General features: G+C 40.2%; 1 protein-coding gene across 1 annotated transcript; it reads left to right on the top strand.

The window, feature by feature from the left end:
* Positions 1 to 2899: 2899 nt before the first annotated feature.
* On the top strand, positions 2900 to 13129 carry ACRALDRAFT_209038 (uncharacterized protein; the record flags this gene model as incomplete). Its single annotated transcript, XM_071022569.1, has 8 exons — positions 2900 to 2931; positions 3869 to 3877; positions 12514 to 12595; positions 12680 to 12714; positions 12761 to 12787; positions 12877 to 12906; positions 12966 to 13010; positions 13072 to 13129. The coding sequence occupies 8 exons, from the start codon at positions 2900 to 2902 to the stop codon at positions 13127 to 13129; spliced, it is 318 nt and encodes a 105-aa protein (XP_070876168.1).
* Positions 13130 to 13591: the final 462 nt, after the last annotated feature.

Genomic DNA, 13591 nt, shown 5'->3' with positions numbered 1-13591 from the left:
AAAACTAAGGAAGACTTAGATATCTCGGAATAACTTAGGTACCGTCTACTCGGCGACTATATATACACGTTCCGGATCTATCGCGATACCTTTACGGGTTATTATAAACCCTAAAAAGTCTACTTAGTCACGGTAAAATTCGTATTTCGATAGCTTTACGTATAGCTAGGCCCTATAAAGCCGATCCAGGACCTTTTTTAGGTCCTTTATATACTATTCCCTTAATATAGAATATATAAGGATATTATCCAGGTAAGCGATATAATATATATCTAGTAAACTAGTAAGTGCTTAGTAAATATACGCTTAAAAGGTAGCCGGAGTATTTATTAGCCCGAATAGTATAACCGTATACTTATAGTGGCCGTATCGCGTTCTAAACGCTGTCTTTTAGCGGTCCTCCTTCTTAATCCGGATCCTATAATAAGTATCTCGGATATCCACCTTAGAAAAGTACTTCGCCCCGGCGAGCCTATTTAATAGCTCGCCTACTAGGGGTAGAGGGTACCTGTTTTTAATCGTTATAGCGTTTAACCCTCGATAATTAACGTAGAGTTATAAGCTACCGTCCTTCTTAGGCACGAATAGCACTAGTAAGCCTATAGGGCTTATTAACCGTTAAATACGACCGCTCGCTATCCCTTTAGCGATATACTTTTTTAGCTCCTCTAGCTAGGCTCGAGATAAGGGATATAACGGCCCGAACGGCGGTTCCTTCCTATCTTATAGGTTAATCGTGTATTTAGCGTCTTATAGTAAAGGCGGCTCCTTCGCGGCTTATTCCGAAAACACGTCCTGGTAGTTAGCGATTTCCGGCGGTAGTTCGACGAACTAGTCCGTATATCACCTTATTGTCTATAGACGGAATAGTTATATCCGGCGTCCCTGGTACGATAATAGTAGCGGTAGCGATATATATAATATATACCTTCGCCCGCTTTTCGACAACCTCGCGAGCCTATAGCTCGGGGTCCGCGATTAAAATCGGCCTATAAACGAATATTCGGCGAGCCGTATTAATTATAATACCTTCCTAACCTATATTATCGTTTAAAAGCAGTAATTATCCGGTACCCTTAGGTCGATCCGTATATAAAAAGACCCTTTTTAATAGGCGTGGCCGTCCCTCTACGTCTAGCAGATAAAAAGCTAAGCCGTACGCTCCGTGAACCCTTACCGGGCTACCGTTAAAGCCTTTAATCTCCGGAGTCTTAACCTCTAAGAGAGGTTTTAACCCTAGGCGTTCTACTAACGCCAGGCTAATAATATCTACCTACGTATAGGTATCTAAGTCTATACTAAACTTAACCTTTTTTCCGTAGCGGATTATTATCGCTATAGATCTCGCTACCTTACTAACTACGATCGCCGGCCGGTTATCGGGCATAGGTCCGGCCCCCTTATTACCTACGCCGACTTATTTCCTAATAAATAGAGTTCTTTAACCCGAATATTATTATTAAGGTTATTATATATAGCATACACGTTACTAACGCGGGTATAAGCCTTCGCCGCCTTATTATCGGTTATTCGTCGTTCCTTATTACTATAATAGTCCTTAGAACGGTAACCCTTTTTACTATAGTTATAGCACTCGCCTATAAAGGCGCGCGTGCTAGGCTACGCTTACGAAGGCTCTAGGCCCGAGCCCGATGCCTTTTAACCCGTTAAAGGCGCCCTTTTTAAGTCCGTCTTACCTGGCTCGGCGGGTATACGCCGACTACTCGCCGGGGTGCTTACCCGACTTAAGCGACTATCCGAACACTAAAAGTTCGATAGGGTCCTTTTACGACTAGTATCTAATCGCTTACTACTCGTCTTCTTAATAGGGCTCGTATCCTAGAATAGCTACGCCTCTTAAGCTAGCGTTATAGCCTTATCTACTTTAGTTCTCCGCTCTCGTATCTTATCCTTAATATATAGAGGCAGCCGACTAAAGTAATCGTAGGTATACTCTTCGCTCCCGCTCGTCTCCTGGCCTAATAGCCTATATAGGTTATCCTACCGTTTAAATAGTTTTATTAGCGTTATATCGCCGGTTATTCGTAGCTTATAAAGTTCTTTACGGTAATAGTACCGTTATATATCCCGGGATAGATACTCTCGCCGAATAAACGCCGTAAAGTCGTTCTAATTCGGGTTAGCGATTTTCCGGGTATAGTGCCTCCAGGACGTCTAGAAGGCATATTCGAGCTTCGTTAAAGCCTATTCGATCTGCTATAGCACTAGGGCACTAGGCCTAAACTGGTTCCTAGCCTTAATCGCTACTAACTAATCGTCGATCTTTATAACCGTGGATAACTCTTTAATTAGCTTATAATTATATACCGGCGGTTTTTTATAATCGCGCCGGGGCGCCGGTTATTCGGCGAGCTTCTTTATAATTACTCGATTAATCTCGCTCTATTACTAGAGATACTACGAAAATATCGTAATTAACGCCTTTTACGTTAACGTTAAGGGGCCAGCGATAGATCGCCGATTAACCTATAAACCACTATCCTTAGGACTAAGCGTAACCGGCGTATCCGTTAACCCCTTGTTTTTATCTAGTCCCTGCTCGGGCACCGTTATTATTAGTTTTGGTACGATAGGCGCCTGCTCGGCGTCCGCCTTATTAGGTCCCCCCGGGGGGACGCTTATTCCTTAAGTCCTTCTTAGTGGTATCTTCGGCCTAACTACCTTAAAGGTGTGGAAGTTAAAGAATTATAATAAAAGGAAAGTCCGTAGACTTTAGTTAAGGAAAAGATATTATAGAAAAGGCTTAATAACTTAGTATCGTAGAGTAATCGTAGTATATTCGTTAATTAAGCGCTGACTTTAAACTAAGACTTTAACTTAAGGAATTAAACTAATCCCTTAACGTACGCATAGAGATAGGTTCGGATCGGTGGTCCGTATGCGGCCATCGGTCCGACTATATGCCGATAGGTCTGCGATTATCTTATTACACTTTATCGGTATTATATCGCCGGTTATTTATAGCTTATAAAGTTCCTTATAGTAATAGTACCGTTATATATCGCGGGATAGATACTCTCGCCGAATAAACGCCGTAAAGTCGTCCTAATTCGGGTTAGCGATCTTCCTAGTATAGTGCCTTTAGAACGTTTAGAAGGTATATTCGAGCTTTATTAAAGCCTATTCGATTTACTATAGCACTAGGGCACTAGGTCTAAACTAATTTCTAGCCTTAATCGCTGCTAACTAATCGTCGATTTCTATAACCATAGATAACTCTTTAATTAGCTTATAATTATATACCGGCGGTTTTTCGTAATCACGCCGGGGCGCCGGTTATTTAGTAAGCTTCTCTATAATTACTCGGTTAATCTCGCTTTATTACTAAAGATACTACGAAAATATTATAATTAACGCCTTTTATATCGATATCGAGGGGCCGGCGATAGATCGCCGATTAACCTATAAACCACTATCTTTAGGACCGAGTATAACCGGCGTATCTATTAACCCTTTATTTTTATCCGACGGTCCCTATTCGGCTATTATCGTTATTAACTTTAGTATAGCAGGCGGCTACCCGGCGTTTATTTTACTAGCTCCCCCCGGGGGGACGCTTATTCCTTAAGTCCTTCTTAGTGGTATCTTTAGCCTAACTACCTTAAAGGTATGGAAGTTAAAGAATTATAATAAAAGGAAAGTCCGTAGACTTTAGTTAAGGAAAAGATATTATAGAAAAGGCTTAATAGCTTAGTATTATAGAGTAATTATAGTATATTCGTTAACTAAGCGCTAACTTTAAACTAAGACTTTAACTTAAGGGATTAAACTGATCCCTTAACGTACACATAGAGATAGGTTCGGATCGGTGGTCTATACGCGGTTATCGGTCCGACTATATACTAATAGGTCTGCGATTATCTTATTATATATACCTACTTAACTTCTACGTATAAATTAGGTATAATACTTAGGGAGATCGGATATTACGTTATTAGCTTATAGTTACCGTAGCGGTAGTAGGACTTATAGTCGTTTTAATTAAGCCTAAAAATAATCTAAGAAATATAACGCCGCTATAAGTAAACTATTATATATATATATATATATATATATATAGAAGTAAGGATAAGGAAATTATATACTGAATAGAATAAGGTATAGAGGATATTCTAGGGAGAATTTAAGACTAATTTATATAAATTAGATAATAAATCATAGATAGATAAACCAAAGTAATAAGCCGGATTAAAGACTTTATTATAACGAGATAATCGTAGATCTATCGGTATATAGTCGGACCGATAGCCACGCACGGACCACCGATCCGAACCTATCTCTATGCGTACGTTAAGGGATTAGTTTAATCCCTTAAGTTAAAGTCTTAGTTTAAAGTTAGCGCTTAGTTAATAAATATACTACGATTACTCTACGATACTAAGCTATTAAGCCTTTTCTATAATATCTTCTCCTTAACTAAAGTCTACGGACTTTCCTTTTATTATAATTCTTTAACTTCTATACCTTTAAGGTAGTTAGGCCGAAGATGCTACTAAGAAGGACTCGAGGAACGAGCGTCCCCCCGGGGGGAGCTAGCAAAGCGGACACTAAGTAGCCGCCCGCCGTACCAAAGTTAATAACGATAGTAGCCGAATAGGGACTATCGGATAAAAATAAGGGGTTAACGGATACACCGGTTACGCTTAGTCCTAAGGATAATAGTTCGTAGGTTAATTAGCGATCTATCGCCGGCCCCTTAACGTCGATATAAAAGGCGTTAATTACGATATTTTCGTAGTATCTTTAGTAATAGAGCGAGATTAATTAAGTAATTATAAAGAAACTCGCTAAACGACTAGCGCCCCGGCGTAATTATAAAAAACCGCCGGTATATAATTATAAGCTAATTAGAGAGTTATTTATAGTTATAGAAATCGATAATTAGTTAGTAGCGATTAAAGCTAGGAACTAGTTTAGACTAAGTGCCCTAGTGCTATAGCAGATCGAATAGGCTTTAATAAAGCTCGAATATACCTTCTAAACGTCCTAGAGGTATTATACTAAGAAGATTACTAACCCGAATTAGAACGACTTTATAGTATTTATTTAGCGGGAGTATCTATCCTAGGATATATAACGGTACTATTACTATAAGGAACTTTATAAGCTACGACTAACCGGCGATATAACACTAATAAAGCTATTTAAACGGTAGGATAACCTATATAGGCTATTAGGCTAGGAGATAAGCGGAAGCGAAAAGCGTGCCTATAACTATTTTAGTCGGCTACCTCTATATATTAAGGATAAGATATAAGAGCGGAAAACCGAATTAGATAAGGCAGTAACGCTAGCTTAAGAGGCGTAGCTATTCTAGGATATAAGCCCTATTAAGAAGGCGAGTAGTAAGCGATCGGATACTAGTTATAAGAGGACCCTATTAAACTTCTAATATTCGGACGGTCGCTTAAGCCGGGTAAGCACTCTGGCGACTAGTCGGTATACGCCCGCCGAACTAGGCAAAGACTCGAAGGGGGCGCCCTTAACGGGTTAAAAGGCATCGGGCTCGGGCCTAGAGCCTTTATAAGCGTAGCCTAGCACGCGTGCCTTTATAGGTGAGTGCTATAACTACGGTAAAAAGGGTTACCGTTCTAAGGACTGTTATAGTAATAAGGAATAGCGGATAATAGCCGATAATAGGGCGGCGAAGGCTCGCGCCTGTGTTAGTAACGTGCACGCTATATATAACGACCTTGATAATAATATTCGGGTTAAAGAACTTTATTTATCGGGAAATAAGTCGGCGTAGGTAATAAGGGGGCCGGACCTACGCTTAACGACCGGCCGGCGATTATAGTTAGTAAGGTAATAAGATCTATAGCGATAATAATCCGTTATAGGAAGGAGATCGAGTTTAGCGTGGATTTAGATACCTATACGTAGGTAGATATTATTAGTCCGGCGTTAGTAGAACGCCTAGGGTTAAAACCGCTCTTAGAGGTTAAGACTCCGGAGATTAAAGGCTTTAATAATAGCCCGGCGAGGGTTTACGGGGCGTATAGCTTAGCTTTTTATCTGCTGGACGCAGAAGGACGGCCACGCCTACTAAAAAGGGTTTTCCTATATACGGATCGACCTAAGGGTACCGGATAATTACTGCTTTTAAATAATAGTATAGGTTAGGAAGGTATTATAATTAATACGGCTTACCGAATATTCGTCTACGGGCCGATCTTAATTATAGATCCCGAGCTATAGGCTCGCGAGGTTATTAAGAAGCGGGCGAAGGCGTATATTATATATATCGCTACCGCTATTACTATTATACCGGGGATACCGGATATAACTATTCCGTCTATAGATAACGAGGTGATATACGGACTAATCGTCGAACTGCCGCCGGAAATCGCTAATTACTAGGACGTGTTTTCGGAGTAGGCCGCGAAGGAGCCGCCTTTACTAAAAGACGCCGAATATATAATCGATTTATAAGACGGGAAGGAACCGCTATTCGGGCCGTTATATCCTTTATCTCGAGCCTAGCTAGAGGAGCTAAAGAAGTATATCACTAAAAGGATAATAAGCGGTTATATTTAATAGTTAATAAGCCTTATAGGCTTACTGGTGCTATTCGTGCCTAAGAAGGATAGTAGCTTACGGCTCTATATCGATTATCGAGGGCTAAACGCTATAATAATTAAGAATAGGTACCCTTTACCCTTAGTCGGCGAGCTATTAGATAGGCTTACTAGGGTAAAGTACTTTTCTAAGGTGGATATCCGGGATACCTATTATAGGATCCGGATTAAAAAGGAATACCGCTAGAAGATAGCGTTTAGAACACGATACGGCTATTACGAGTATACGGTTATGCTCTTCGGGCTAATAAATACTCCGGCTACTTTCTAGGTATATATTTACTAAGTACTCGCCGGTTTATTAGATATATATTATATCGCTTACCTTAATAATATCCTTATGTATTCTATGTTAAAGGAATAGTATACAAAGGACCTAAAGAAGGTTTTAGATTAACTTTATAGGGCCTAGCTATACGCGAAACTATCGAAATACGAATTTTATTATAACCGAGTAGATTTCCTAGGGTTCGTAGTAACCCGCGAGGGTATTATAATAAACCCGGAACGTGTATATACGGTTACTAAGTGGCCGGCGCCTAAGTTATTTCGTGATATCTAAGTTTTCCTTAGTTTTACTAATTTTTATAAGAGGTTTATTAAAGAGTATTTTAGAGTTATAACGCCGTTAACTACGCTATTAAAGGGTAGTTAGGCGGGTAAAAAGAAAGGACCTTTTAAGTTCCTGGATAACGCTAAATAGGCGTTTAAATTACTAAAGGTCGTTTTTAGATTAGCGACTATTCTATAGTATTAGAATCTAGTATTAAATATAAGGGTCGAAACGGACGCCTTAAATAAGGCTATTTCCGGGATCCTAAGTTAGAAGTATAAGACTAGATAGCGACCGGTCGCTTATTTTTTACGGAAGCTTTCTAAGACGAAGTAATAATAGGGTATAGGATAGCAGGAGTTATTAGCTATAATAGAAAGCCTTAAGTATTAGCGTTATTATCTTAAAGGTATAAGGTAGGCGTTTACCGTGCTAATAGACTATTAGGCACCTAAAGGCGTGCTAAACGCGCTAGCGCGGGACCTTTATAGAAGGCTTATTAGATAGGTGTACCGATTATCGTTATTTAACTTCGAGGTTTAATACCGCCCGGGTAAGATAAACCCGGTAAACGGCCTGTTAAGACGGCCGGACTATATAGTGGACGAGACGCTATATAATAACATGCTTCTTACCCTGTTATAAAGGTTATGACTGGTTAGCGACCTCCTAATAAGTGTTTATTAACGGATCGCGAGTATCTATCTTACCTTAACGAGTAACGCGGTAAAGATCGTATACGTTTAAGCTACTCGGGTAACGCTACCCGAATATAGGCCTAGTAAACGTAAGCGGGTATAGACTTTATAGGAGGGGGTCCTGCCTAGCTTAAGAGATAAGGATAAAAGAGGGCTATAACCCTTATATCCTATTAATAGTACCCAGCGTGTTATTATCGCTACTATTACCCGCTCCTAAATATAAGACGTAGGGTATAGGGCGATTACCTAATAAAGGGTCGCCGATAAGATATCGCCGACGCCTAAAGCTAACAAGGCTAGGGTTATTATAATACCGGATTAGTATATCCTATATTCTATAGCCTAAAAGCTAGCTAGGAACAAAATAGTAAGTTAGTATATTATTAGCGAGGAACTAAAAGATCTAGTTAGAGGGCTATAGACTACTAACCCGGATTATATATCCTTAATTAAGAATATTCGCCGAGGGACTAGAAAAAGAGCGGGGTACTTTTTTAGAGATAGGGACGTACTATTATTTAAGGGACGGCTAGTACTACCTATATAGGGCGCCCTAAGGATAAAGGTCCTGCGATAGCATTATAATAACCCCTAAGCCGGGTATATAGGAGCGAATAAGACGCTTAAGCTGATTTCTAGGAAGTTTTACTAGGTGGACTTAGTAGCGGATATTCGCGATTATATCGCTATATATTCGGCGTATTAAGGGGTATAGGTGCTACGATATAAGCTATATAGTTAGCTATAAACGCTGCCGTTACTTATATATCCGTTCTAAGAGATTAGTATAGATTTTATTATAGGTCTGCCGCCTATAAAAGGGGCCGATAAGCAAATATACGACGCTATTTTAGTAGTTATTAACCGGTATACGAAGTATACCCTGTTTATCACTATAAGGAAGGACTTAATAGCACCCTAGCTAGCGGCGTTACTATATAGGGAAATTAAGTGCTGATTCGGTAGCCTAGAGGGTATAGTAATAGACCGGGATAAGCTATTTATTAGCTAGTTTTAAATAGAGTTCTACCGTAAGCGGGCGAACGCTTAGCGACTATCCACTATATACCACCTATAAACGGATAGTTAGACGGAACGAATATATTAGTTCCTGATTAAGTACTTATAAACGATCGCCGGCGATACGATAATATAGTAGCCTGTTTAGTTATTAGAAGCGGGTTTCGCCTATAATAATAGCGAGTATTCCTTACTTAGTATTTCGCTATATAAAGCGTTATACGGGTACTATCTATATATAGTAGAGTATATTCGTCCTAGGGACGATACCCGGGTATAAGGCGTTCGAGAATATATTAAAAAGTTAGTAGAGGTTTAGCGGAAGGTCCGCGACTATTAGGCGCGTGCCACGGAATACTAGGCCCGGTACTATAATAAGCGCCACTAACCGTAATAGTATAAGGTAGGCGATATCGTTAGACTATCTATAAGGAACTTCCGATTCCGGTAAGGGTTAAAGCTAGCACCGCGATATATTCGGGTATAAGTAACTAAGAGGATTAGCGAATAGGCGTATAGGGTTCGCCTTCCTGCGTAGTATATAAGGATACACGATATATTCCTGGTATCCTTATTAGAACCGTGGAAAGACTAAGTGGCCGTAAAGCTATTAGCGAAGGATCTCCTGCTTTTAGAGGAGGAGTAAGATAAATAGGAGGTAAAAGATATTATTAGTTATAAAAAAGAATAAAGGAAAACGTTCTATCTTATAAAGTGGGTAGGCTAGCTAGTAGAGTATAATACCTAGGAACTAAAGGACCACCTAGAAAACGCTTTAGGGATCCGGAAAAGGTACTAAAAGTATAAAAAGCATATATATAAAAAGTAGGATAACTATAAGATAGTATAAGGCGCCGAAGGGTTATCGGATATAAAAATAAGGACTTAATTATAGGCTATAATAACCTTTTCCTTATAGTGACTAAATAAATAGGGTTAAACCCCGATTAGTCCTAAATCCTAAAACTATTAGTATAAAGTTTAACGCTATTATAGGCGATTAATACTAGCGAAGGCTTAGCGGGCGAAAGAAAAGAAATTAATCGTTAAAGCTATAAAAGTCGGTCTTTACGCCTAAGGTGGCGCCGGATAAACGGCGGCGATAGTTAGGACGGAAGGGGCCGGGGACCACTTCCTCCTTATCGTTATTATTAATAGCGGGCGAGACGGGGGTATATCGATAAGGAGATTTAGGCGCCGACTTAATAGCCGGAAGCTGGCTAATGGACGGACTAGCCCGGGGCGTATAACTACGGCGAGGAGTCGCTATACGGCTAGTAAAACGACGACTAAGGAGGGGGCGGCGAGGCTTATTAATAGCCGTTAATAGAGCGGCGAGACTAGGCAGGGCCGGGAAGGCCTTAATACCTTCCTAATTATCCTTATCGGGATAGGGGCGGCGATATATCGCTTAGAGGACAGTAAGGTAACGCCGGAAGGAATTAATATCCCGTAAGTTATCTTCGCGGGGAGGGCGAATCTAGTCTAGGAGGACCGCGGCGTTATTATTAGTAACAAGACTAAGGCGATATATAAACTCTAGCGTTATAACGGAGCGTAAAGAAGTAACCTTATCTAAGAGAAGCTGCTAATTCTACTAATAATTAGTATAGGGTCACTAAACGCTTAGCGGAAATAAAAAACTTATAGCTTTAATAGGAAGCTTATAGTCGCCGCGTAAGACGACCGCCCGGAACCACTTATAGGTATTAGAGATACGGGCGTAGGCACGTTAACGCTAGATCGGCGTTAGATCGTCGTTCTTATTAAGTATACGCTTACTATAATTCTAAAGCAGCTAAGCTATACCTATTAAGAACTCCGGGATCTAATAATTTTTTTTTAGTATATAAATAAGGAAACGCTAAGAGATCGTCGAATATACGGCGGTATATTATTACTAGTTATAAGCGTAAGTAACGTAACGGCTAGCGCCTACACGGCTAGTAGACTTATCGAGGCACTTAACCTTAATATAGCTGCCTAGTCGAGTAACGTAACGCTAGTAAGGCGCCTCGCCGGCGATAAGGCCGAATTATCCCTAAGCCTTATTAAATAGACGCTTACTTATAGTAATAACTACCTATAAGGAAACGTCCGATATAATAGCGGCGAAAGGACGGCGAAGAAAGTTATTATGATTAATAGAATAGTAAATAAAGAATTATCGCCGACTGATCGGCGATGTGATGATAATAGAAGATGGTTATAGGAGGAAAATTAAATGCTATAAGGAAAATTACGTAACGGAACTATATACTTATCGCTAAACGGTTACCTAAGGCTAGGCATAATATCCGCGAAAGGTTAAATAACTATAGGTAATAATAATAAGCATCGCGGAGTTTCTATAGTAATATTCGGATAAATCATAAGGTATATAATTGGCGATAAAACGCCGAAGAGGTAAATAAAAGGAGCGGCTACTCTTTTTCCTTATAGGTTTTTTAACGAGGGCTCGTATAGAACTAGATAGAGATAATTAATTATAATAAACGCGTAATTAAAGGTATCACGATAATATAAGTCTGCGGGACTAGACTTATTAGGGGGGGGGGTAGTGTAATAAAATAATCGCAGATCTATTAGCATACAGTCGGACCGATAGCCGCGCACGGACCACCGATCCGAACCTATCTCTATGCGTACGTTAAGGGATCAGTTTAATCCCTTAAGTTAAAGTCTTGGTTTAAAGTCAGCGCTTAGTTAACGAATATACTACGATCACTCTGCGATACTAAGCTATCGAGCCTTTTCTATGATATCTTCTCCTTAACTAAAGTCTACGGACTTTCCTTTCGTTATATTTATATAAACTCTAATATAGAAGATAGATAAAGTTAAACACCAGATAAAGCAAGCATAGGCAACGAACTAAGCTATTCACTATTAAGTCGTACTTAGACTCAAATAACTAGACTAGACTATACACTAACTCTATAAAAAGAAATAGAATAATAAATATATATAATCTGCGAATTAATTAAATAGGATAAGGAATTTAAGGGAAGTGATAATAAAGAAGGACTATAGAGAAGTGATAATAAAGTAATAGATAACAAGGACGTTATAGTCTAGTAATAGCGGCGTACCTTTAGTATAAGCTATACTATTAGTTTTATTATAAGCGATAATAGTAATAGCGCGATATGGCCTGAAGATATACACGGATAGAATATATAGATTAGCTTACTAGGAGTCGGTGGATAGTAGTTATCCTTGGATAGTAGTCTATCCTTGCTCGGGTTATTTCGGTAAGATATATAGCTATCTATAGACAGAGAGCTATCGTTGGAAATACCACTATCTTAACTATAACCTAGGAAGAGCATAGCCAATAAGAAGCAAGTATAGTTAAGATATATTACTGGTATAATTTTTATATAGAAATATATAGATTCGATATAATTATACTTTGTATCTATGCCTGCACTAGCTAGGGCTCTAAAACTACTATACTTCCTTCCCTAAGAAGTCCTGGTCCTGAAATACGCTCACGAATACTGCTACTAAGAAGACGTCCTGTGTGGAAGAGGTCTGCCGTGAAGAGGTTAGCTTGATGGACTGCTGGATGGGACTCTGCTTACCTCTGTTATCGTGGAAGAGGTCTGCGGTGGAAGAGGTCCTGCTGCTGTGGAAGAGGTCCTGCTGCTGTGGAAGAGGCCCTGCTGCTATGGAAGAGGTCTGCTGTAGTTGTTATGGAAAAGGAAGAAGACCTGACTGTAGATGGAATCTATGGGGAAAAAAAGAAGATAGAAAAGGATCTGCGAAGTACGTACGTTATACGCTGTTGCCCCTGCCCCCAGACAATAGCTTCATTTGGATGGGCCTACCCGAATAGGTATGTTGCAGACGTATTAAATTCATATGGACTGATAAAATCACAGTGAAGTGGAATTCGCGTACTTCCTATTGTTTGATAACCAAGGACTATTCTGTTCCAAAGGATAGCTCCTGTAGCAAGGATAGCAGGGCTTTTCCAAGGATAAGCAGTGGTTCCAAGGACAACTCTTTTCCTTATTTTCCCACAAAGGTAGTTTGCAGGCTTCGGCCAAACAGAATAGCTTCCCTCAATCATCATCACCGTTGTAGACAAACTGCCCACATATATGGTGCCTCTCCAGACGGTCCCTTTATGTGCGGCCTCCGATAGGTACCTTGCAGATACCTATAACGGTGTGCAATGTACTTCGCACAGAGGCCACTCTGATTTCGCAAGCCGCTACTCAATAACTTCTGCTACGTCAATTTCCTGATCTTACACATTTTAGGTGCGGGTTAGCTAAACATACGTGCTGGTCACACCTAAAGATGACATTATGCAGGGGAGACAGTTCTCCGCTATCTAGCGACAAGAGACGACAGCACTGTGATAGAGTCACTTACGGCCTTTGCCTTTTAGTTCTCGTAGTTGATATATTCCCGTGGTGGAAGGAAATAAGTCATCAAAGAAAAACGGGGTGGGGGCGTGTAGTTCAGCCGATGGCATTACATGATTGTTTCAGGAGGACGAGGGTGGCGTTGTCATGAACGTTGCGGTCCTGTATCATTTCGGAAAAGATCGGTTGCACGAACGAGCTTTGCTGATATAGCTGCGAATTTTCCCAGAAAGGTGGTGACAGTCATAATGGAACAGAATGTAATGAGGTCGGAATGGGAAGATGAGAGCGGCGAGGAACGGGGTTGGCGAAGAGCCCAGGACCTGAAGGCGAGAGGTG

The sequence above is a fragment of the Sodiomyces alcalophilus genome (assembly GCF_042370955.1).
Source record: "Sodiomyces alcalophilus JCM 7366 unplaced genomic scaffold ACRALscaffold_3, whole genome shotgun sequence".
Classification (NCBI taxonomy): Eukaryota; Fungi; Ascomycota; class Sordariomycetes; order Glomerellales; family Plectosphaerellaceae; genus Sodiomyces; species Sodiomyces alcalophilus.
The sequence above is the reverse complement of the archived record's forward strand: the minus strand, read 5'-3'. Positions and strand labels throughout refer to the sequence as shown.